We start from the raw sequence: 19,541 nt of genomic DNA, 5'->3' as shown, positions 1-19,541 counted from the left end.
TAGATCAGTGCGTGAGATTCCAAGTCCGCGGTTGTGAGACCTTTGAAATTAAATTTTAGGTAATTGAATAGGCGCCTGCTAATTGGCTGAGAAGATCAGTGAATCTATAGTTTCAACGCCAACCCAGCGAAAAGGAAATATTTTGACTAGTTGCTCCGGCTCTAGTGATTATACACACATGCACAAGATTCTTCTCGAGATTGTGTATATATACGTATAAGGTGTATATATGTATACGTATAAAATGAGGAAGGAGTGGAATCCAAACGAGTTCATTACACAGGAGCGATGACTCCCAAGGAACGTATCCAGGACAAAATGTCATCTGTTGCAAAAACTTTGCGAAGTCCTCGCAGCGGTTTTACCAGGTAAAAAAGAGCTCGTTTACAATAAAATTTCTTGCTTTATTATTTACGTTTTTTTAATTGTCTTGAGCACTAATAAATATTGAACGATCAATCGTGTTCATCGTTATTTCTGCACTTCCTGTCTCGACTTGAAGCTGAAAATACGAAATAATTTGTTAATTTCTGCCACGAATTACGATTGCATAGAACTTATAAGCGAGCCAGTCGAGCACGCGGCAGTCATTTGACTTCAATTAAAGCTTACCGGTAATTCTCCGTCACGCACAAAGGCACGGTGAACTCGAAATTGCTTTTCGGCTAATACGACCAGCTAGACGACTGAGCTGAAGCTTGTGCCGAGGCTTGAGAGCCACCACCCCTGAAATAACACAAGTCGTTTTACTCTCTTTCACGGTATTTAATACCTTCACGACACACGCACTCTCGAAAGATCATTTTTGTTTTCCAGTATTTCAAATTTCTCTGTGCCACACTGTGCGCAGAATTTTTTGGGGAATCGCTCGACTCATAGGAGATATGGTTGTGATTTTACTTGATGAATTTTCTAACTAAAAACTATGTATTTTACGTATTGTATTTTGATAAATTCATCTTTTTTCTGTACGTTTCATTTAGATCTTGAAGCAGTAAGTATACACTTGGAATCGTATAGTGTACAGATTACGTTTAATATTTTTCCAACTAATTTTGGACATCCTGTATGGAAAAGGTCATTTCCTAAAAAATTTTAACACAGACGTGTCTGATACTTACAAACACTAAGATAAATTTGAACAATAATTGTCAGATATAATTACCTATTCGAATACTCAGACATATTACGAAATTATAAATTTTCTCATTCTAAATTTCAGGCAGTAGATGACAAATTCAATACATTTTAGCATGCTCGGAAAGTTTTTGATCTACAAATAGTTGAAATATGTCGAATTGAAACGGCGTACCGAAAACAATGTCTACGTACAAAGTATACTTGTTGAAGTTCGCAGAAGCATTGCTTGGTAACAGTTACAACGTTATGCCATTAAAAAATACTATAAGCATATGTGCATTGTACGGGAATGCATTCGAGCAATAACGTGAGCCACTCTGTAATCGTCGAGAATAGGTACCGCGTTCAACTTCCTCCAGAGCGGAGGTGAAAAATTACTAGAAAGAAGTGGTCCATTATACAAGAATTCCGATTTTGACGTTGTAAATTTCACCGGGTTTCTTTATTCGCCCCCCCCCCCCTTCTTCCGCCAATCTGAGCTTGTCCGCCAACAATTATTAGACATTATTCGGCTTTGACGATGTTTTCAACTCCTGAAGAGTTTTTTGTTTTTTTTTTCACAGAATTTAGTTTCGCTATCATCGTTCCCACGAAATCCGTTCACGCAGAGTTGGTCTGATGAAACTATTGAGATAGGACTCACCTTCCTCCTCCTACTGGGTAATATCCACCACCTCCATAGTTTCCACCTCCGCCCCCACCTCCGTGGTGTCCTTTGCCCCGACCTCCGCCGCCGCCGCCGCCGCCATACACGCCAACAGGCACAACAAATACGGGGATTCCAACAGCACCATATCCACCCCCTCCTGAAAATAAGGTAGCAATGTCTAGATTGATTTAAAGTAACTTTGATATCCACTCCGGTCTATTCTCGCTCTGAATGGAACCTGCGCTTGCGGGAAAGTGAAGAGAAATTGAGTTTGAGACAAACAAGAGGTGACTTACCGCGAAAAAACGGCGAAACTTTTTAGCAGGCTGAATGACCAACTGAGGAAAGTAATTGAACTCTACTTTATAATTATTAATAATATTTTCTAATAACTCATAACATTTTTTCCTCCAATTTGGCAGGGAAGCCAACTTACTCGTGGAATGTCAAACTCTCACGCGTCAAGTGATAAATCGAAATTGGGTTGTTATTGTGACTCTTGGTAGTCATAACGCAGACAACAAAGCTCGCGCATGCGCAATCAGAAACTTGAGCTGCTTGGTTTCACGATTTTCCCTCAGTATTAGTTGAGAACGCGGAAGAAGAAGAAGTAAATGTCGGACTGGATTTGGAGAATTATGGTGAGGTTGAATGCCCGAAAGGTTACGATCAATTGACACTGATTGCGAAGGTGTGAAAATCAAGATAGTGGCGAAGCAAGTACACCTGGAGAATATTCCGATCTCATAGATTGATTGTTTTTTTTCTTCCAGATAAAAATGCTCGAGGTCAAGGGCACCACTTACCACCATACGAACCAGTGGGGTAGCCACCATATCCGCCACCACCGCCGCTAGGGTAGCCACCATATCCGCCACCACCTCCGCTAGGGTAGCCACCGTATCCGCCGTATTTTTTGTATAGTGTTCTCTTGCTACGGATCTTCTTCGTCTTTTTGGGTTTATCTCCTACGACATCGCGGACTTCGGTCCCCTTCGGCGCTTCGTTTGAATTGGAACTTTTAACCGTAGCATAGTTGCCTCCCAAATTCCCGGCTAGGTCTTCTGAAGTGACTTTTTCATCATCTTCTTCGTCAACAACAAGAAGTACAGAAGCTAAGGGTCCTGAAATAAAGGTTTCATTTACATATTGTATGCATCGCTAAACATATTGCAGTGATGGGTTATTTTTTATTCGGGATATTCAAAGCTGTTTTTATTTTTACGTAGTAATGAATGATCCCGGTTAAATTCCAAAAAATTATTGGAAAGACGATCAAAGATTTTGGGATTGATATATGGTCGGACGTAATCGTTGATCCAGTCCAACATTTCGAATATATTAGTCAGTTATAGATCAAACGTATCTAAAATTTAAAATTTGATCAAACCCAGTTTCATGGCACTTTTTTTTCTGTAGCGTTCTGATTGAAACTTTTAATAAATCGAATTTTGAGAATCTTCGGAAAAACGAGTTCAATGTACTGCTAATTTTCAAGATTTTTTATATGCAATATGAGTAAACCTTCAGCAATTAAACAATTCAAAACAATATTCAACTTTAATGCAAGAATGTTAAGTCATGTTTTATTTTAATTTTATTACAACTTTCAGTAAAATCTTAGACGTCTTAGCGTTCCAAACGGTCCTACCATCTGCAGAATCATTTCCATGTAAACGCATTAAAAATTCAAAGTGTTGTGTTTCAAAGTATCTGTCCGTCGTGACAAAAAAGTTCTGTTAGTAGGTGTATCGGATAGATCAATCGTTAAACATACCGATGATTTCCGGGCTGTTATCGACCAGGGTATTTTCACCATTTTCCTCGGAGGTGTCAGTAGTTTTGTTTCTGACAGCGAAGAGATTGACCAGGTAAGCGATTCCGCGGTGTTCACCCGCAGCCGGAAGTGGCGGGGGCTTGAGTTCGGTGGACAGTGTTACCATATCGCCATCATTCGCAGCAGTCGCACCTTTGATAAAAAAAATAATAATAAGAAGCGAAACGTTAACAACTTGACGAGCAATAGCTAGTATGATGTGCTATCTTCCACAATTGTTCAAGTCTTCACCCACGCATCACTCAACTCAAATTATAAACGAATCTAAATTTATGTCACACATCCTGTTACAGAGGCTGTTGCTCAAGTGCTTCTTGTTATCGGAGCACGACAATTTCGCGTTTACGGAACTGTGACCCATAGGACTTGCAGGCAGGATCTTTAACGGCTTTCGAAGCTTTATGCCGAAAAATGTGTCGTCGCATGTCAAAGTAGCACCTATAATTACCTTCGATTAAAGTTCAAGACTCCAACTGTACATCATTAACCGTATCACTGTCCTACATCTTACATGAGTTGCAATGGAATCGTGGTTGCAGACTCTGCTAGTTCAATAATGGATCTACCGATTACAGCAAAGTGAATTCGTTAAAACTGAATCGGATGAATAATTACCGATTGTAAATGTGAAACGTTAATACTATGCCCTGCAAGCAGTGAAATTCCACTTTATCCAACAACGAAAACACCGATTTGAAGATGATCACTTGTTAGATGTTACACAGCAAGCTGAGGTACCGGTTTTACAGTACTCAAAAAATTTCTGAGACCGTTAAAATTGACTTGTATAACTGAACCTGAACTGACTTGATGAATTAGGATTACTCAAAATTACCTTCCGTTTGAACTGATTCACCGGAAACAAAGACGACGCCACAGCATCCCAGCACCAGTAGACCCAGTACTCGAACTTTCCACATTCTGAAGTCTGTTGTATATGGAAACCAGAGATAAACTACGATGGATCCTTTGATGTTGCAGCTTTTATAGCTACTGTTCTGCACACTAATAATCCATTATAGTTACGTAATCTTCTGTTCCTAACGTGTCTGTATCGGATATCTGTTTATTGTTCAACCGCTTACGATGCCGGTTCAATGCCTAGTAATTAGGAATTTTTACAGTTCTAGGGAATAACCAAACGCAGCCTTGTGTGGTGATCATCCATGCTGTTTCATTATTATATCTACCAATCTCAAACTAAAAAAGAGCCAACTTAGACGGTTAAGTTTCGTTGTGTGAGTCAAGAAAAGAACCTTGACACTACCTATTTCAAATTCCAGTTTTACACAACCTCACACCGTAAATAATCGGTTACGGTTTATGATTCCTCTGGAAACTCCCGGGGCTTTAGAAAAAAATTTTTAACTTCCTATAAATCTTGAACAGTTTTCTTCTGTGGATTACGTAAGTTTTGCGTACTGCATCCATCCGGATTTACGTGGAATATTCCACGTGTAACCAAATTGACCAAAATCCTTACTGTGTTACAATCAGAGCTGGTTCAAATTGTATGAAATTTCTTCACTAATTAATACAGGTGAGTGTGATGTTTTGTGAATTTGAACTTGAATGCGTTCAGACAATAATAGTTAACCTAATATTTACATTCCAGAATCGTCACCGTCCGAGTTCACGTCAGCGAAACTCAAAAACTGTACATTATACAAAAGAGTTGGGAACGAAAAAATTTCAAGTGAGTTTTGAGGTCATAATCTGAAAAATATTATGTCTCTGAAGATGAAAAAAATCAAAAACATCTTTGTTTTTTAGGTTTTTCGGAAACACTCATTTATTTCGATGAAATTTCTTGAGATTCTCCTTCGTTATTGTAGAACATTGTGCATGAATTCTAATATGGGGCTGAATTTAGTTCGCAAGTTATACATTATTTGCTGAATTTTTTTCTGAAAAGAAAATATAATTTTTCAGCTCACAAAGAGCACTTTGCGAACTCAGAGATAATAAAGTAAATAATTCAAAATTCTGTTTATGCTGAAAAATTACTGTTGTTTGATTTTTTTTTAAAACTTATGCCGCATAGTATTCATAACTTCAGGTTTTCTATACTATCAGAATTTTTGGGAAGCCCGAAAAACTAAGATATTTTTGAATTTTTATAAACTTCCAGGGACTGTTAGATTGTTTTGTATATTATGATTTAGAAATCCATTGGAAAGTAAATTTTCTCAATTCCCAGCTTGTTCTTCGTATGATTCATAGTTTTCGCGTTATATACTGGATTGAAACTCAGACGTTGTCGATTTCTGAATGTGTTTTGTCAGCTTCTAACATTCGAAGGTCTCCGTATAAGAATCTGTAGAAATCAGACACTCATATCTATATAATTACAAAGTATCATTAGGAAAAGCTTTGAGTTAATGCAACTAAAAGCTTATGGTGGTAATCATAAGAATTATTCATTCGCGTTCGACGATTTGTTGGTCACTTAAGCAATAAAATCTCACCAGCGTACTGGGTACTCATACGAGTGTGTAGAATATCGGGTTACATCATACGCAGAAACTAGCTACTTACAGTACATTTGTCTCATTGGATTGTCAACTTTTTTTTCTCGAATGCGAAATAATCTTGGTTTCACTTTTGAATTTGTAAGAAATTGATACTCGCATCAGGTTATTCAGGTTACCATCGAATTCCGGATAAATTGTCTGTGCAAAAAATGTTTGAGAATTTGCTATTCATAGCAGACTTCAATTTTCTTCCAATAATTCGTTAATTTTTAATTTTCGTTAATTAATTTCGTTTTCAATATATTTATATTGATTTGTATTTCTATGAAAATCATCTTTATAAATTCCACCAATCGTCATAGCTGAATTCATCTTCTTGTTTACTGTGGGATTTTAGTGACGCGTAACCTTCAATCTACCATATTATAATCATGTTCTCTATGCGTTGTATAAGAATAGATGAGCCATCGATTGTAACATATTCAAAGCAAAGTAGCTAGTTAAAATAACTATTTGACCTGTCGTCAGCTCTTCACAACGCCTCAAGTTAATCTTGAAATATCAATTGACAATGTGAAACGACAAATTGAATTCTTGAAATTCTGCTTTGGATATGAAGGTGCAGGATTCGTAAACATGATCATTTCTTTTAAGAGGCAGGCTAACAGATGATCATATTATCCATTTGGATTTTTTGTCTCGAGAAACTTACTCGTGCCCGAGGCACAGGCAAAGTCTCGGTTAATTAATCGGCGCTGCGACCTCAAGGTTGTGATGCCGGCAAATTTACCAGACGGGAATAATAGTTATTTCAATCTTCAACTATCCTCACATTTGGCAAGGAACCGAGCAGCAATTACCGTTCGTGTGTGAAATCTGATATTTATTTCCAGACATCGATAGTAATTTTTAATTCAAATTCAAACGTACGATTGGGCAATTTGGCACGGAAGATTCTCATAATTAATAGCAATTCTTCGGAGGATTCCTTGGATGTAAGCGCGTAGTTACTCCATTTCAATCGCAGTCCCACACAAGTAGTATGCCAGTTCCAATCGTCGGTTATTAATGCCGATTAAAAAGCCGCGGTATAGATCATTATGTACAATCAATATGCGTATACCTGGATGACGCAGACTGCAGTGGTAGCCTGAAAGATCGGAATCAGAAACAGGAGAATCGCTGAAATCAATTAAAGGAAAGGTAATAAAGTCAAGAGGCGAAGCGTCTTCTCGCGAACATGCATCATCGATTCGATTTCAGTAATCGGTTGATTCAATTCAATGGCATCGGCATTAAAAGTACTCAACTGGATCATAGACGATATCGAATAACGCGCTACGCAGAAAGGTTTTCAGCTTCGTAGGACTTTCTGTACCTTCGTGCAGTGTTGCTGTAAATGGTAGAACAGACAGTCGTAGGATAAGGTCTACTGTAAAAGGCTTGGCACAAAACACTGCAATTAACATTCCAAGATGATAATTTCAGTACAGTAATCCAACTCTTCCCTGTGGATTAAGTAGCCGCACTTATAATAAGCAACGAGATTCCCGACTCCACGGTCAATGTTAAACGTTATGGTAGTAGAGAACATTCGAAGAAGATACGCTTTGTATGGTTATGCTGTTTGCAATTATATGTACACTCTGGTGTCTGAGAACCCGCCTTTCGAACTAACTACGAAGTCGGAATGCTCGAGAGATCTCAATCGGTAGGGAAACTGGTAAAAACAGCATATGGGATGAAAGCTTAGCGGCATCACTGTTCATCCGTAGGGTTTATCAACTGTGCGAGACATTTCAGATACCACGAAATCCAAGCAAATTAGTATAATACGCGCAGATGATGAGACTGTTACCACTATAAACGTACTAAAAATGCTAATGATTGGCTGAAAGCAAAACGAAACTTCATTTCGCGTCGTCGACGTGAGACATGGCTGCGAATAGTGATGACCATTCGTTGTGTTGTTGTTTTTTTATTTATATATTTCCATGCTGCTTGCAAATATTATCGTTTATTTGCCACACTGATTGAGAGAGAGAAAAAAGACGGTAACATTTGTTTCCTTCAATTTCTGTCTGGAAAGTATGTAAGTTGCAAAGGCAATGTTTTCTGAAACAAAATTTAATTTGAAAAAAAAAAAGAAAATGGCAGTTACAGACCTTTTTAATTCTCTTCTGCAATTAAAATCGTGAATTACCTATGACTCACTGGTAGAGCCAATTTAGTTTGATTGTGAATCCCCGAGTCATGGAGTAATTGTTGTACAACTTCATCGCAATATCTTTGTATAATTGACCACGGAGTATTCTGAGAAAAACTCGAACGCAAATATTAAGTATAGTACACATGAACTGAATGCAAATAATTAGATACGATAAGTTTTTTCTCTAAGGTAAGGCTGGGCACTGTTTAGTGAAGTTAATTTTCTTACCCAGTACAACAATTAGTACGTTTTTACGGTGACGCTGGGGTAATAGAAACAAAATGGCACCTAATACGATTTGATCCATGATAAATAATGAAATATCGTAAAAATCGTGAATTCATTCTTTTGTCAAAAATACACTCACCCAAATAAATACCTTTTTTTGTCACACAGTATCTCCGTATTTTTTTTCTTTCTTAAATACCTGTGTCTTGATAGTTACTCGGTCAAATTTCAGCTCAAAATGTTGAAAATTGAATGAGTTATGATTTGTTTCAGTAGAATGATCGATTTACCGGTATTTTGTTGTTTTATGAATTTTGTTTTAATACTCAATACTCCATTTTGCAAAAGATAACTAATTTTCCTTGAAATACAATAGTCAAAACGTGTCCCGGAATGTTTTCAAGTGTGTGATACGGAGTTATAAAATATTTAAGGCGCGCTAATAAACGGGTGAACAATATTTTACAACCCAACAAAACTCGAATAAAACAATGATTTGAGTATTCGTGGGATATTTCTGCAACGTTCGAATATCTTTAACTTCTCACGAGATTGAAATTTTTATTTTTTTCTCCATCGGTTCTTTCGGTAACTTCGAATCGTCTGAGATATTCTTTCGTTCCAAGTGACGGTTACATCTGACACTTACCGTCGCCTTATTGTTAGTCGTAGAGATTAGCGTAGTTGCCAATGTCGATAAGTTACCGAAGACAGTAGCCATCGTTTTCGCCTTGCCATCGGCCAAGAAACTGTAGATGCCGCTACCGAATCTTTAACTTCTCGGGACATTGACCTTTACCTTGAAGTTCGAAACCTTCACCCACTTTGAGGATTTCTCCGGCGACCTCTATACGTCTTGGCTAATCGTACATTGGTCGTCCGGAAAATGATTTTTTTTAGCAGTTTGATTACGAGATGGTGGTACGTTGAATATTGATTAAATTTTGATATTAAAATTGTTTGAAAATGGTTAAAAATTTAGTAGATTTGTTCGATTTCACTCTATGATAGTACATTTTATTCAGAAAACTATATTTTTCACAAAATCATTCAGACAGATTTCTTCATATTCGGTGTTCAATTCAACGTTTCCATTTATTCGACTACGAGGAAAAAAAGTCTCAGTGAATGGGTAAAGAACAATTTTCTTCAATAAAATGAGTCATGGCAGAGTAAAATCAAAAGAATATGCTAGATTCGTAACCTAAGAATAAATATAATAATCTGATAAATATCCAACATGTGATCATTTCGTTATAAAATTAACAAAACGTACCTATCGGTTTTTGGCTGACTAACTGCCTCAGTGCATATTCGTTGGAAGATCGACGAGGGGTGTCAAGCTTTTAACATAATAATGAATTCACGACCATAAATAGAAGACACGTTTTGCATGAAGAGCATTAACGATTCCGGTCGGATTTTTGCTCGTAGCGAGAACAACAGACTGCATAAGACAGTACGATCGTATCCTCAATTAAAAATAAGTTATTCCAGAGTAATTATGGAGGAAAGGAGTAAATAATTCCGCGTAATTGGTTGAAAGAACTTTATCTTGCTACACGTTCACAGGATTGTTTTCAACAAGCAAACTAATGTAGGAAAAAACCTGTGTGCAAAACGCGTCCACTGTCAGGGTCTGAATAGACTCGATAATTCCACAAAATTTGGTAGTTAGTGCCAAGAATATGACAAAAAGTGATTATTTTTTGTTCAAATTTTCTTTCGACACATCATAGAGTAATTGTGAAAAAATTAGTCACGTTTTAAGTCACCGAATAAGACGATACAAATACCTGTTGATACGATTTCGAATTTCTTCGAAGTCTTGTCAACACTTTGGACCGATTAATTAATTACACATTCTTAAGAATCTAACCGTATGCGCCTACGTGAAATTGGCTAAAAACATTCATACTCTTTTTTCACGAGACATTGTTTGCGATAACTAGATAAAACGAAGTCACCACGGCTCATTCGTCGCGCTTTGATCACTTCGATCAGATATCAAAGAGATCCGCAACGGAGTCTGTAATCTCTGTGATGATGGTGTCAACCGGATGTCTGTTCCTGTTCGTCTTGCGTCTGCGTTGATCTTCGGGGCGAGAAGCAGGCCGACTCCTGACAAACTCGCGGGGGATATTCTGACCAGACTCCTCAGGGAACCTAACGAAGCTGACGGATCCAGCATTGGCAGTTCCCTGAACCGTCCCGTCTCCGCGAGTGTGCGAGTCGACTTGTCCCACCGAGTGCTGCCCTCTGTTCGCCGAAACGGCGCTCCCGAAGGAGTTTCCGGTCCCCTGGGAGCTCGCGACGAGGGTCCCAGAGCCGAAGCTCGCGTCGGTTTGTCCGTTCGTCTGGCCCACCGCGGCGGCGGACCCCTGAGAGAAGCCCTGGGCGTTTCCGGACGTCTGAACCTTGTGGCTAGTCGAAGCGGAGGGTCCGTTGGGCCCCGAATTGCTCTGCGATACGGACTGGCCAAAGGAGAATCCGTGTCCGGTTGAGGAGGCGCCGGAGCTGGCCGAGGCCGCTGATATCTGGGTGGAGGGTTGGCGATTCGCGGCGTCGACGCTGTTTCCGCCTCCGCAGCCTCTGCTCGGGTCGAAGTAGTTCCCGGACCGGAAGTTGCCCCTGTGACGATATCCCGCGCAGCCGTTGTTCCGGTTCGGTTCCGTGTTCGGTCCAAAGTTCGTCCAAATCGGGCGACCCTGACGGTGACCTTGGTATTCGAAGGCCGAGGCCTCGCCGCCGGCCGAGGAGTGTCCACCACCGGCGCCGGAAGTCGCTCCCGAAGACACCCCGCCCACGTTGGACTGCGCACCGGATGTCGCGTGACCGTTGTTCGCGCCGCCGTGCGATGTTGCAGTCGCCTCGCCCAGACTGAACGAATTGCTGTTGGCTTGCGACGTTCCTCCGAAGATTGGGTGGTTCAGGTTGAACGCGTTCGAGTCCGACGCTGAGATCCCCGTTAGACCCGCGGAAAAGGACGAAGATTGACTGGCTGATAACCCGGGTCTGAGATAGTGAGAGAAATTTTGGCTTAATTTTACCGGGGAAATCATTTTGGCTACGAGTCTCGAAACCGAGATTAATGATGCATGGTACTTACTCTGAAACGCCGGGAAAGAAACGGTTTAAAAAGTGTAACTCGAGTTAATCAAGTTGAATTTAGTTAAAAGAAGTTCCTTGAAAATTGCGATTTTTGAAATTTTTTTTTAAACCGAATTTCAACTACGTAAACCAGTTTATTAACAACTTCACGGAAATCACATTACTTGTTTTTGTTTTACCGGATGATCGAAGTATTCTCCTAATTTGAATCATTCAAGTTCACTGATTCCCAGTTACAAGTATACGACTGGGAAAAAAATCTGTGCATATACAGTGACGATTCGGTGACTTTTCACTGATATTTTACTGAATTTCAGTGTATAATGTAATATAATACAATGAATGGTATTTATTCGTGACACAATTTGATTTTCACACCCGAGATCTCTTTTACAGTTCAGTCACGTAAATTCGGGTGAGCATCTCAGGCGGCATAACTTATGCGGATGACTAAAGCAATTGCTGCTTTGATATCAAACTCTTATAATCTGCAATGGTGAACAGAATTTCTTTCTGGTACACAACTCATTTTTTACACACTTTGATCAATAATTTCTCAACTTTCTCTACTAAAAACTCACGTACAGATATTTCACGTTTGAATAATGGCGGTTTTTTTTATGCTAATACCGAAAGCGTGGGAAGTACCACTGATCATTCCAATGACTGTAATAATTAAGAGAGCAACGGGTTCAAATACTCGATAAGATTTCTGAGCAGTTAACAAATTCTTTTCAGATGGCGAAGATCGATTTGAATTCATGACCTAATTATCTTCCCTATCGACCCTGAATCTGTTTCAGAGTATTCAGCTGAAATAAAAGAATGGACGTACCCTTTACCGCCGAAAGAGCCAAAGCTGTCAGCCTGACTTGCACTTTGTGACAGACTGACTCCTCCGTCATTCGCCCCAACGTTCAGTGAGTGAGCATTATTCTCGCCTGCACTTAGGGAAAATGATGCAGAAAACGGCAGGAATCTTCCTTGGGGATCTGCCGGTGTCACTTTAGATTTTCCAACCGATTCTGGTATGAGTTCCGGCGGCGTGTTCCACCGGCGTTCATCCTCAGCGTTGAAGAATATCCGATCATCTGGAAGCGGTAAAAGTGTAACTTCAACGCACGTTGATTTAGGTCGGTGTATAAAGTCCGAGTGAAGAGTTATTCGAAGATTTGAGGAAAGTAGAGCGTGGATGGTACATTTATTACCTGCCAATGTCCCGGCGAAACATAAGATCGAGGTACTCAAAAACACGATCGAAACGCGCATCGCCATGGTTGAATCGATTCTACTGCGTCCAGTTGGACGACTGCCCTTTTTTAACAAGTATAAACGACCTTAGATCACTGATTGAGATTCTATAAGCGTCGCATACTGTGTAACAGCAGCGTCGTTATTGCCGCACAATCACGTAGTCATGTTGGAAGGAAGAAATGCAACCGCTCGATCGGTCTGTTCAGAAAAAAAATTCAAAGAACCTGGCTGAAATCAAGTTTACTGAACGCGTATCTCATGCTCCATGCCACGACGGTTTTTGCATCATAAAAAATCTCTCCATTTAAGAGATTTTAAGAAACCAAACGGACGGACCTAAAATCACGTCTACACACGTAGTCTCGGACCTTGGGGATTACCGAATCATTAAAGCATTGTCACTCGTGCATTTGTGTGGCGGGGCTGAGGCTATACTCGGAGTTAAGTAACAATTATTCGGAACTAATAAACATAATCCTAGAACGTATTATATACGAACTAGCTTGTACGATTGGTTACTCCGATACAGCTTGGTGTTTCGTTATTACTCCTGGAAATACCTGGAACGAGATGTTGCATATTTCAGAGTGAAGCGTTTACACATGACAAAATGTTGACACACTTTCATACCGTGTGGTAGCAATCAAAAAGCATCACCTGTGGAGACTTCGAAACACATCTCAATCATGAGGCAGCAGAAAATATCGCGGTCTCAATAAGGGGTATAGTCACTTTTAGTCTTGGAATCACCTCAAAGTTTTACAAAAAATAAAAATCTCTAACGCAACATGTTTTTGAGGGGCACTTATTTTCGACGTTATTTCAACGAATATTTAGAAATGTATCGAATACAATTCTGATCCAAATACATAGGCAGAAAATATTCGTTACAAGAACCTTTATTAATCGTTAAAAGAGTCATTCGAAAAAATTCACAGATTTAATGACGTGTCACCTTAACGCGAAATTGTTCTTAATTAAAATCTCATCACCTCAACACTGCATTCCACTAATATTTATCGAATTTGAACAGCTGATGGATATCGAACTACAATAAATATTTTTAAATTCGCATTGTCAATTTTGGTAAGTCGTTTCCGAAGATTAATAATTATATATTTTTTTCATCACTATTTTATCCTTATCAATACAGTATAGGGATACAATCAATCTGTTATTTTGTTCTAGTCTAATTGTATGTTCTAAACTAAATCAGTCTTATAATGCGTATAACTTTATATGATCTTGTCAGAAATGGTCTCAGTAAATAGTTTATCCTCTCCTCAACGTTAATATAATTAGTTATTTCACACACCAGAAAAGTTCAAGGGCAAATGCTTTGCTAACATTTTTTGTATAAATTTATAAATTTATGAAATCTGTCGTTGTTTAAAATCACAAAATCAAACGTCACAGGTTCCCTCATTGTATAAACCTAACCGGTTATAAAATATTAATATATTATTGCATTGAGGTTTCTTACAGAAGAATATGAAATTTCTATGAATAAATACACAGGTAATTAATCCTCGGTAACAGGAAATCGAGATTTCGAGATTTCGAAGAAAAATAAAGAGTTGAAACGAAATCAATTATAGTCGCAAAGATAAAAAATCGGATGTTTGGCCTAGCAATTGTATTTATAGAATTTTATTTTACTAATTCCTAGATCTGCTTTGCTCTTTTGTAAATCAGGTGAAACTAGACCGAAGTTAGACCCCGGGCATTCACACGCTTGTATCAGCGGTGACATCCGAATCTTTCGAGTCCTTCTCGTCAGGAAACTCGGGTAATTTCATTGGCTGCGGCTCTTTCGGAGTGTCTCTATCATCTTTCGAACCTTCCTTTGAATTTGCCGGTTTCTCTTCGTTCAATACAGGCGTTTCGGCGTCCCTGTCCGACTTTGACGGTTTGGCGGGTGTCACGCGCTTTTCTGACTCTGCCTCCGGGTTCTTCTTGCTCGGCTCCTCTTGAGGAGAACATTTCGCGCACGGCACGACCTCCACCTTGATGGTGTGAACCGTAGACTCGGGAATTGACGAGACTTCGGGAGGTGAGAACGCCCTCGAAGGCGCAGGAGTCACTGGAGCAGAATGAGCAGTTGGTCCTGAAGAAGGCCCGGTTCCTGGACGCGTAGGAACTGGGTAATAGACGTAAGGCTGAGCATTTTGAGGAGCTGCGAGATTCACAATATTCGTATATCAGTTGGAATGTTACCGGACGGCAGTGCCTAGTGATAATTGATTCTGATGAAAAAGCACGTTAATGAAGCTCGATCTACGTACTTTTGAATAAAGCAAATCCCAGTTGAACTTTATAATTGGTTGTCGGAGTATAATTTACGAAAATTCATTCACCTTACTAGTCACCTACTTGTACGATATACCACCTTAAAGTGGAAGCCATATTATTCAGAAATGTGGAAATTGTTAAAGCGAGACAGAGAGAGGGAGGGAAAGAGAGAGAGAGCTTGAATGAATGGACGAATGAATGAAATATGGTTAGTCACAGTACTGGGCAAAAAGTGTATAAGCAACTTGATCGCGATTTTCTATAATAGTAAGGGAGGGAGAGAGAGCGAGAGTTACTGTGATGGAATCAGACGAGCTGTAAAATTTTCCAACGTTGTCCGATCCCAGAGTGATTAGTTTGACGGATGCTCTGTTAGTTTCACTTTGGTTAATGCCCTCGGAAGCCGATAATGATTTGCTACGCGCGCGATGACGGTTAGTTAATTTTCCTGGCTGTCACAAGGAATTTGGTCGCTTAGCGTCTCACCAGAATTTTTCACTTGCAACTGCTTGATGAGTTCCTCTAGCGATTTTATGATGGCCTCGAGCTTCTTATCGGTATCCGAAGGCTTCGCGACTTCTTCTTCATCGTACACGGAGGGAAACCAGTACCTTTTTCTCCTCATGGGAAAGCCGGATAGTTTTCTATAAAGTGCAGCATCGGAACTTGCGATGTAATCTAGCTTCTCTGTTTGTACGTCTCTGCTTTCTCTGGCTTCTGTGATTATACATATACACACTTATTTCAACAAATGGAACTGCCGACTATTTTTACACCTTTTGAAATAACCGACGTACTGCAATCGTTATCATTGTATTATACTAGCAGACATTCTTATAAACATGCTACACGTTGTCAAATGCAAAAATATTTTCACATTTCAGAATCGTGAAAAGGGGTTGCCGTTTTTAAAACGTGCATACCACACATTTAGAATTTATGCATATTCGCGGACTGCCAGACTCCGTTAACACCGGAGGTCAATCAAACTACACCTGTTCAAGCTGGACAGCCAGGTCTCGGGGAAATAACCATGAAGATTCGAAAAGATGGACGCTTCATTGCATATTAATATTATACGCCTTCTTTGTATTTGTGCTAGGTAAATTTCTTCTCGGATGATTGACTGCGACTGATAAGTTACAGGCCCGAGAAATTTACATGTTTTATTTCATTTTTCGCAGACTTTACTCATGACTAAAGACTGCCTAGAAGTTTCGATGGAACGGATCGTGGAGAATGAAAAACTGTTTATTTACAGATTCACTGATGACCCTGTTTGAGTTGAGTGTAGTGAAAAAGAAATCTTCCATCGTCATATTTAACAAGATTTGGAGACATAATTTATTTTACGGTCAAATTAATCAATAATTTACCAATTCAAATTTTTTCCACCATAAATAAGACAATATTTCGGGATACCATCAATGATAGAGATTCTCGATTCAGATGGCTTATCTTTATTCGATTTTGTTGCAAGACTTGTAACATTTGATCGTATAGCTGTTATTTTTTCACTTGAAATACATTTTTCGTACATGATGACATATAAGGAGATAATATAAAACATACATTCAAACCAATCATGTTCTCAGAACACGAACAATACACCGTATAACCTGAGTCATAATTTCCGTGCGATGGAAATGCGAGAGAAATGAGTCATTGAAAACATAATCTATATTTTACTCACTTTGTAAAGATTATTCTTATGCCGTTGTTGCCCAACTCAATAATCTGTCACGTCACGATTGACATTCATACATTCTCATTTGTAACAACACGCCCGTCCTCGACTTACCGTTTTTCCCTAGCTGATGTCTCTTTGTATACCAATAATGAAAGTTTATTCAGATAATTCAAATTTATCAGTTACACGCCATACTACCTGACAAATATCACTGTCATTCGTGTTATGTGATTATCCTGGACTTGAATTCACGATTTTCCAGTCGACGAATGATTCTGTTCACTGAATATTTATATTTTAGTTCGATATTGTCAGAATTTTTTCAAGATCAATAACTGAGTTGCAATAAGTAAAAAATATTCAATTGATGAAGCTTATGTTCGCAATAAAAAAATCATTTGTAAAATTGTTGTTGTCGACTGTCTGAATAAAATGGTTTCAGGCAATGATATCCTCGAGAATTTCCCTCGGAAATTGCGAACGTACTTTATCTAAAAAAGTATATAACTTGAATAGGAATCTAATAGCAATGACTACAGCTGCAGTGAATACAGACTTGATCCATATAACTGAGCAGTTTCTTGTAATTTTTTTTTCTCCAACAGCTTTATCTTGTAAAAATATCTTGTAAACAATAACGGTTTTTCGGTAATTATCATTATATAATTGAAATGAAATGGTTTTTTCGGTAAAATTATGTACTTGACAATCCGACGAAGCGTGAGAAACTAAATACGCGCAGAATAACTATGTCGAAAAAAAAGTCTTAGACAAGGTGTGAAATTTATACCTTCAACCTCAGCGTAACTGACGACGACGATTGCCGCGAGAAAGAGAATGATTTTAAAATTCATTTTAACACTCAGGAGCACCTGATTTTTTTCGACTGACCAAACCACACTAAGGGACCGTCGTTTAAGGATCCGGTTTATATACCTTTCGAGTCCCACAGGTATTTAAGTTGACCATTAAGATAGCGAGGGTCTATCTCAAACTATCTCTACGAGATTAAGTCTAGTGCCGTTAGGCGTTGCCTATATTTTTGTTAGCAGCCCTGAGAGGTCTCCTTGCGTCCAGAAGCCAGCCCTACCTCAGGATAAAAAGAAGATAAATAACAGGCTAGACCCGGATCCAAGCTCATAATAGAATATCTGGATTCCTTAGCTGGTAAATCGTCGGGGTTGGTGACCCTCCGACATGTAACATCCGTCCGATCCTATAATAATATTATCTTCTTTCATGCATAAACTTTCGAACCCTCAAATCTTCGAGAATGTTCAAGTCGTCTGTCATCTCATGAGTAAACGTTTCCTTTTTTTTTCATGTGTAATGGAGAGAGAGACCTTTTATCGTTTGTTTATTGAAATATATCAATAATTTCATAACAGAGTTACGGCCAATCGTTATCAAACTGTTTTAGATTGGAGGCAATTTTTTCTCTTGATTTTGACGAATCTTGGCTTAAAAGTTAGTTTTTGCCCAACTAAAAACATGTAACTTTTTCCCATTCAAATAGCACGTGGAATAACATATTCATTCCAGAATTTCCGCGGAATTTTTAACAATAATCCTGTAGTCCTATCTGACATATGGACTGTATTCATTTTAATATAAATAACGAGGTTTTTGTTTTCGTGGACCTTGGAAGGCCGGATTTAGTCCACCACTTTGAACAAGAGTTCCAAAAAGACTTGATTTATCTAATATAATACTTATTTTCTGGTTGTTCTTACGTAACACAAGCTTGTATGATCTTCGAAATTGATTCAATTATTTACACTATTATATCCATACTAATCCTATTCACGATTATCTTGCAAAAATCTCGTCAAGAAACTGGACTAAGCATATTGTTCTATACGTTATTTGAATGGGAAAAGGCACGTGCTGTAAGATACCTATTTAACTTGAACTGACGATCCTATATGCCGGGAGGATTTGTATTGGAAATTTATTGCCTCAAATTGAAAAAAAATTGAAATTGAAATTGAAATTATTTTACAAAGACTTGGCGTCTACCGCTAAACTTCACCCTTGAGTACCGATGGAACATGTTTTGGACAATAGGGGGAATGGTTCGACCATCACACTGCTGGAAACTGGAACTCGGAACCACTGGATGGCCTGAAAGAAATTGTCGATGTAATTCCAAAAGTCAGGGGTTTCGGTAGTGTTTAAAATTCATGTGCAAATAGCCCATTGCAGATTATCGTGACGGGATTTAACGAGGCGTGATTTGTTACAGCTGGACTGGCTGACCCCGTAGAAGAAAAGTTGTAGGTGAGAAGGATTTAAGACCGTCGGCGGTGAGGTTCTCGAGAATTAAACATGGAGTATAATCTTCGGTCGGAAGGTAAGCGAGTTTTGTCTGACATTCTCCTCGGGAATTTCCGAGCTTGCGTCACGCGGATGATCAGTTGAAGACAATACAATCCATCCGATAATATCGTATTACGGCCATTCGCAGCTGCTTACGTGGCTTGTTTTTACCTTTTTTATTATACGCCACTTCGCAGGCAGAGACTCTCCGTTATATGTGGACAAAAATTTACCACAAGTAATTGTTTACGGTAATTACAGTTGGTAATCTTACAATATTTAATTATTGAAGCATTAAATATGGCTGCTTGATTAGCTACATTTTTTCAGACAGTTAA

At 38.9% G+C, this 19,541-nt stretch overlaps 3 protein-coding genes across 3 annotated transcripts; all 3 read right to left on the bottom strand.

Annotated features, from left to right (window-relative positions):
• Positions 1–383: 383 nt before the first annotated feature.
• LOC107226675 (glycine-rich RNA-binding protein 3, mitochondrial) lies at positions 384–7,258 on the bottom strand. Its single transcript, XM_046736391.1, has 7 exons — positions 7,224–7,258; positions 4,462–4,631; positions 3,567–3,758; positions 2,596–2,913; positions 1,784–1,946; positions 613–726; positions 384–502 (listed from the first exon to the last, which is right to left on the bottom strand). Exons 2-6 carry the CDS (start codon positions 4,544–4,546, stop codon positions 666–668), a joined length of 819 nt encoding a protein of 272 aa, XP_046592347.1. The 5' UTR covers positions 4,547–4,631; positions 7,224–7,258; the 3' UTR covers positions 384–502; positions 613–665.
• A 2,814-nt stretch (positions 7,259–10,072) lies between these two features.
• LOC107226670 (uncharacterized transmembrane protein DDB_G0289901) lies at positions 10,073–12,976 on the bottom strand. The gene is made up of 3 exons (XM_015667561.2): positions 12,857–12,976; positions 12,484–12,739; positions 10,073–11,552 (listed from the first exon to the last, which is right to left on the bottom strand). The coding sequence occupies exons 1-3, from the start codon at positions 12,921–12,923 to the stop codon at positions 10,538–10,540; spliced, it is 1,338 nt and encodes a 445-aa protein (XP_015523047.2). The 5' UTR covers positions 12,924–12,976; the 3' UTR covers positions 10,073–10,537.
• Positions 12,977–14,629: 1,653 nt separating this feature from the next.
• LOC124294096 lies at positions 14,630–17,762 on the bottom strand. Its single transcript, XM_046737960.1, has 3 exons — positions 17,675–17,762; positions 15,681–15,911; positions 14,630–15,078 (listed from the first exon to the last, which is right to left on the bottom strand). Exons 1-3 carry the CDS (start codon positions 17,736–17,738, stop codon positions 14,630–14,632), a joined length of 744 nt encoding a protein of 247 aa, XP_046593916.1. The 5' UTR covers positions 17,739–17,762.
• Between the last annotated feature and the right edge of the window lie 1,779 nt (positions 17,763–19,541).

This window comes from Neodiprion lecontei, chromosome 4 (genome assembly GCF_021901455.1).
Source record: "Neodiprion lecontei isolate iyNeoLeco1 chromosome 4, iyNeoLeco1.1, whole genome shotgun sequence".
Lineage (NCBI taxonomy): Eukaryota > Metazoa > Arthropoda > Insecta > Hymenoptera > Diprionidae > Neodiprion > Neodiprion lecontei.
The sequence above is the reverse complement of the archived record's forward strand: the minus strand, read 5'-3'. Positions and strand labels throughout refer to the sequence as shown.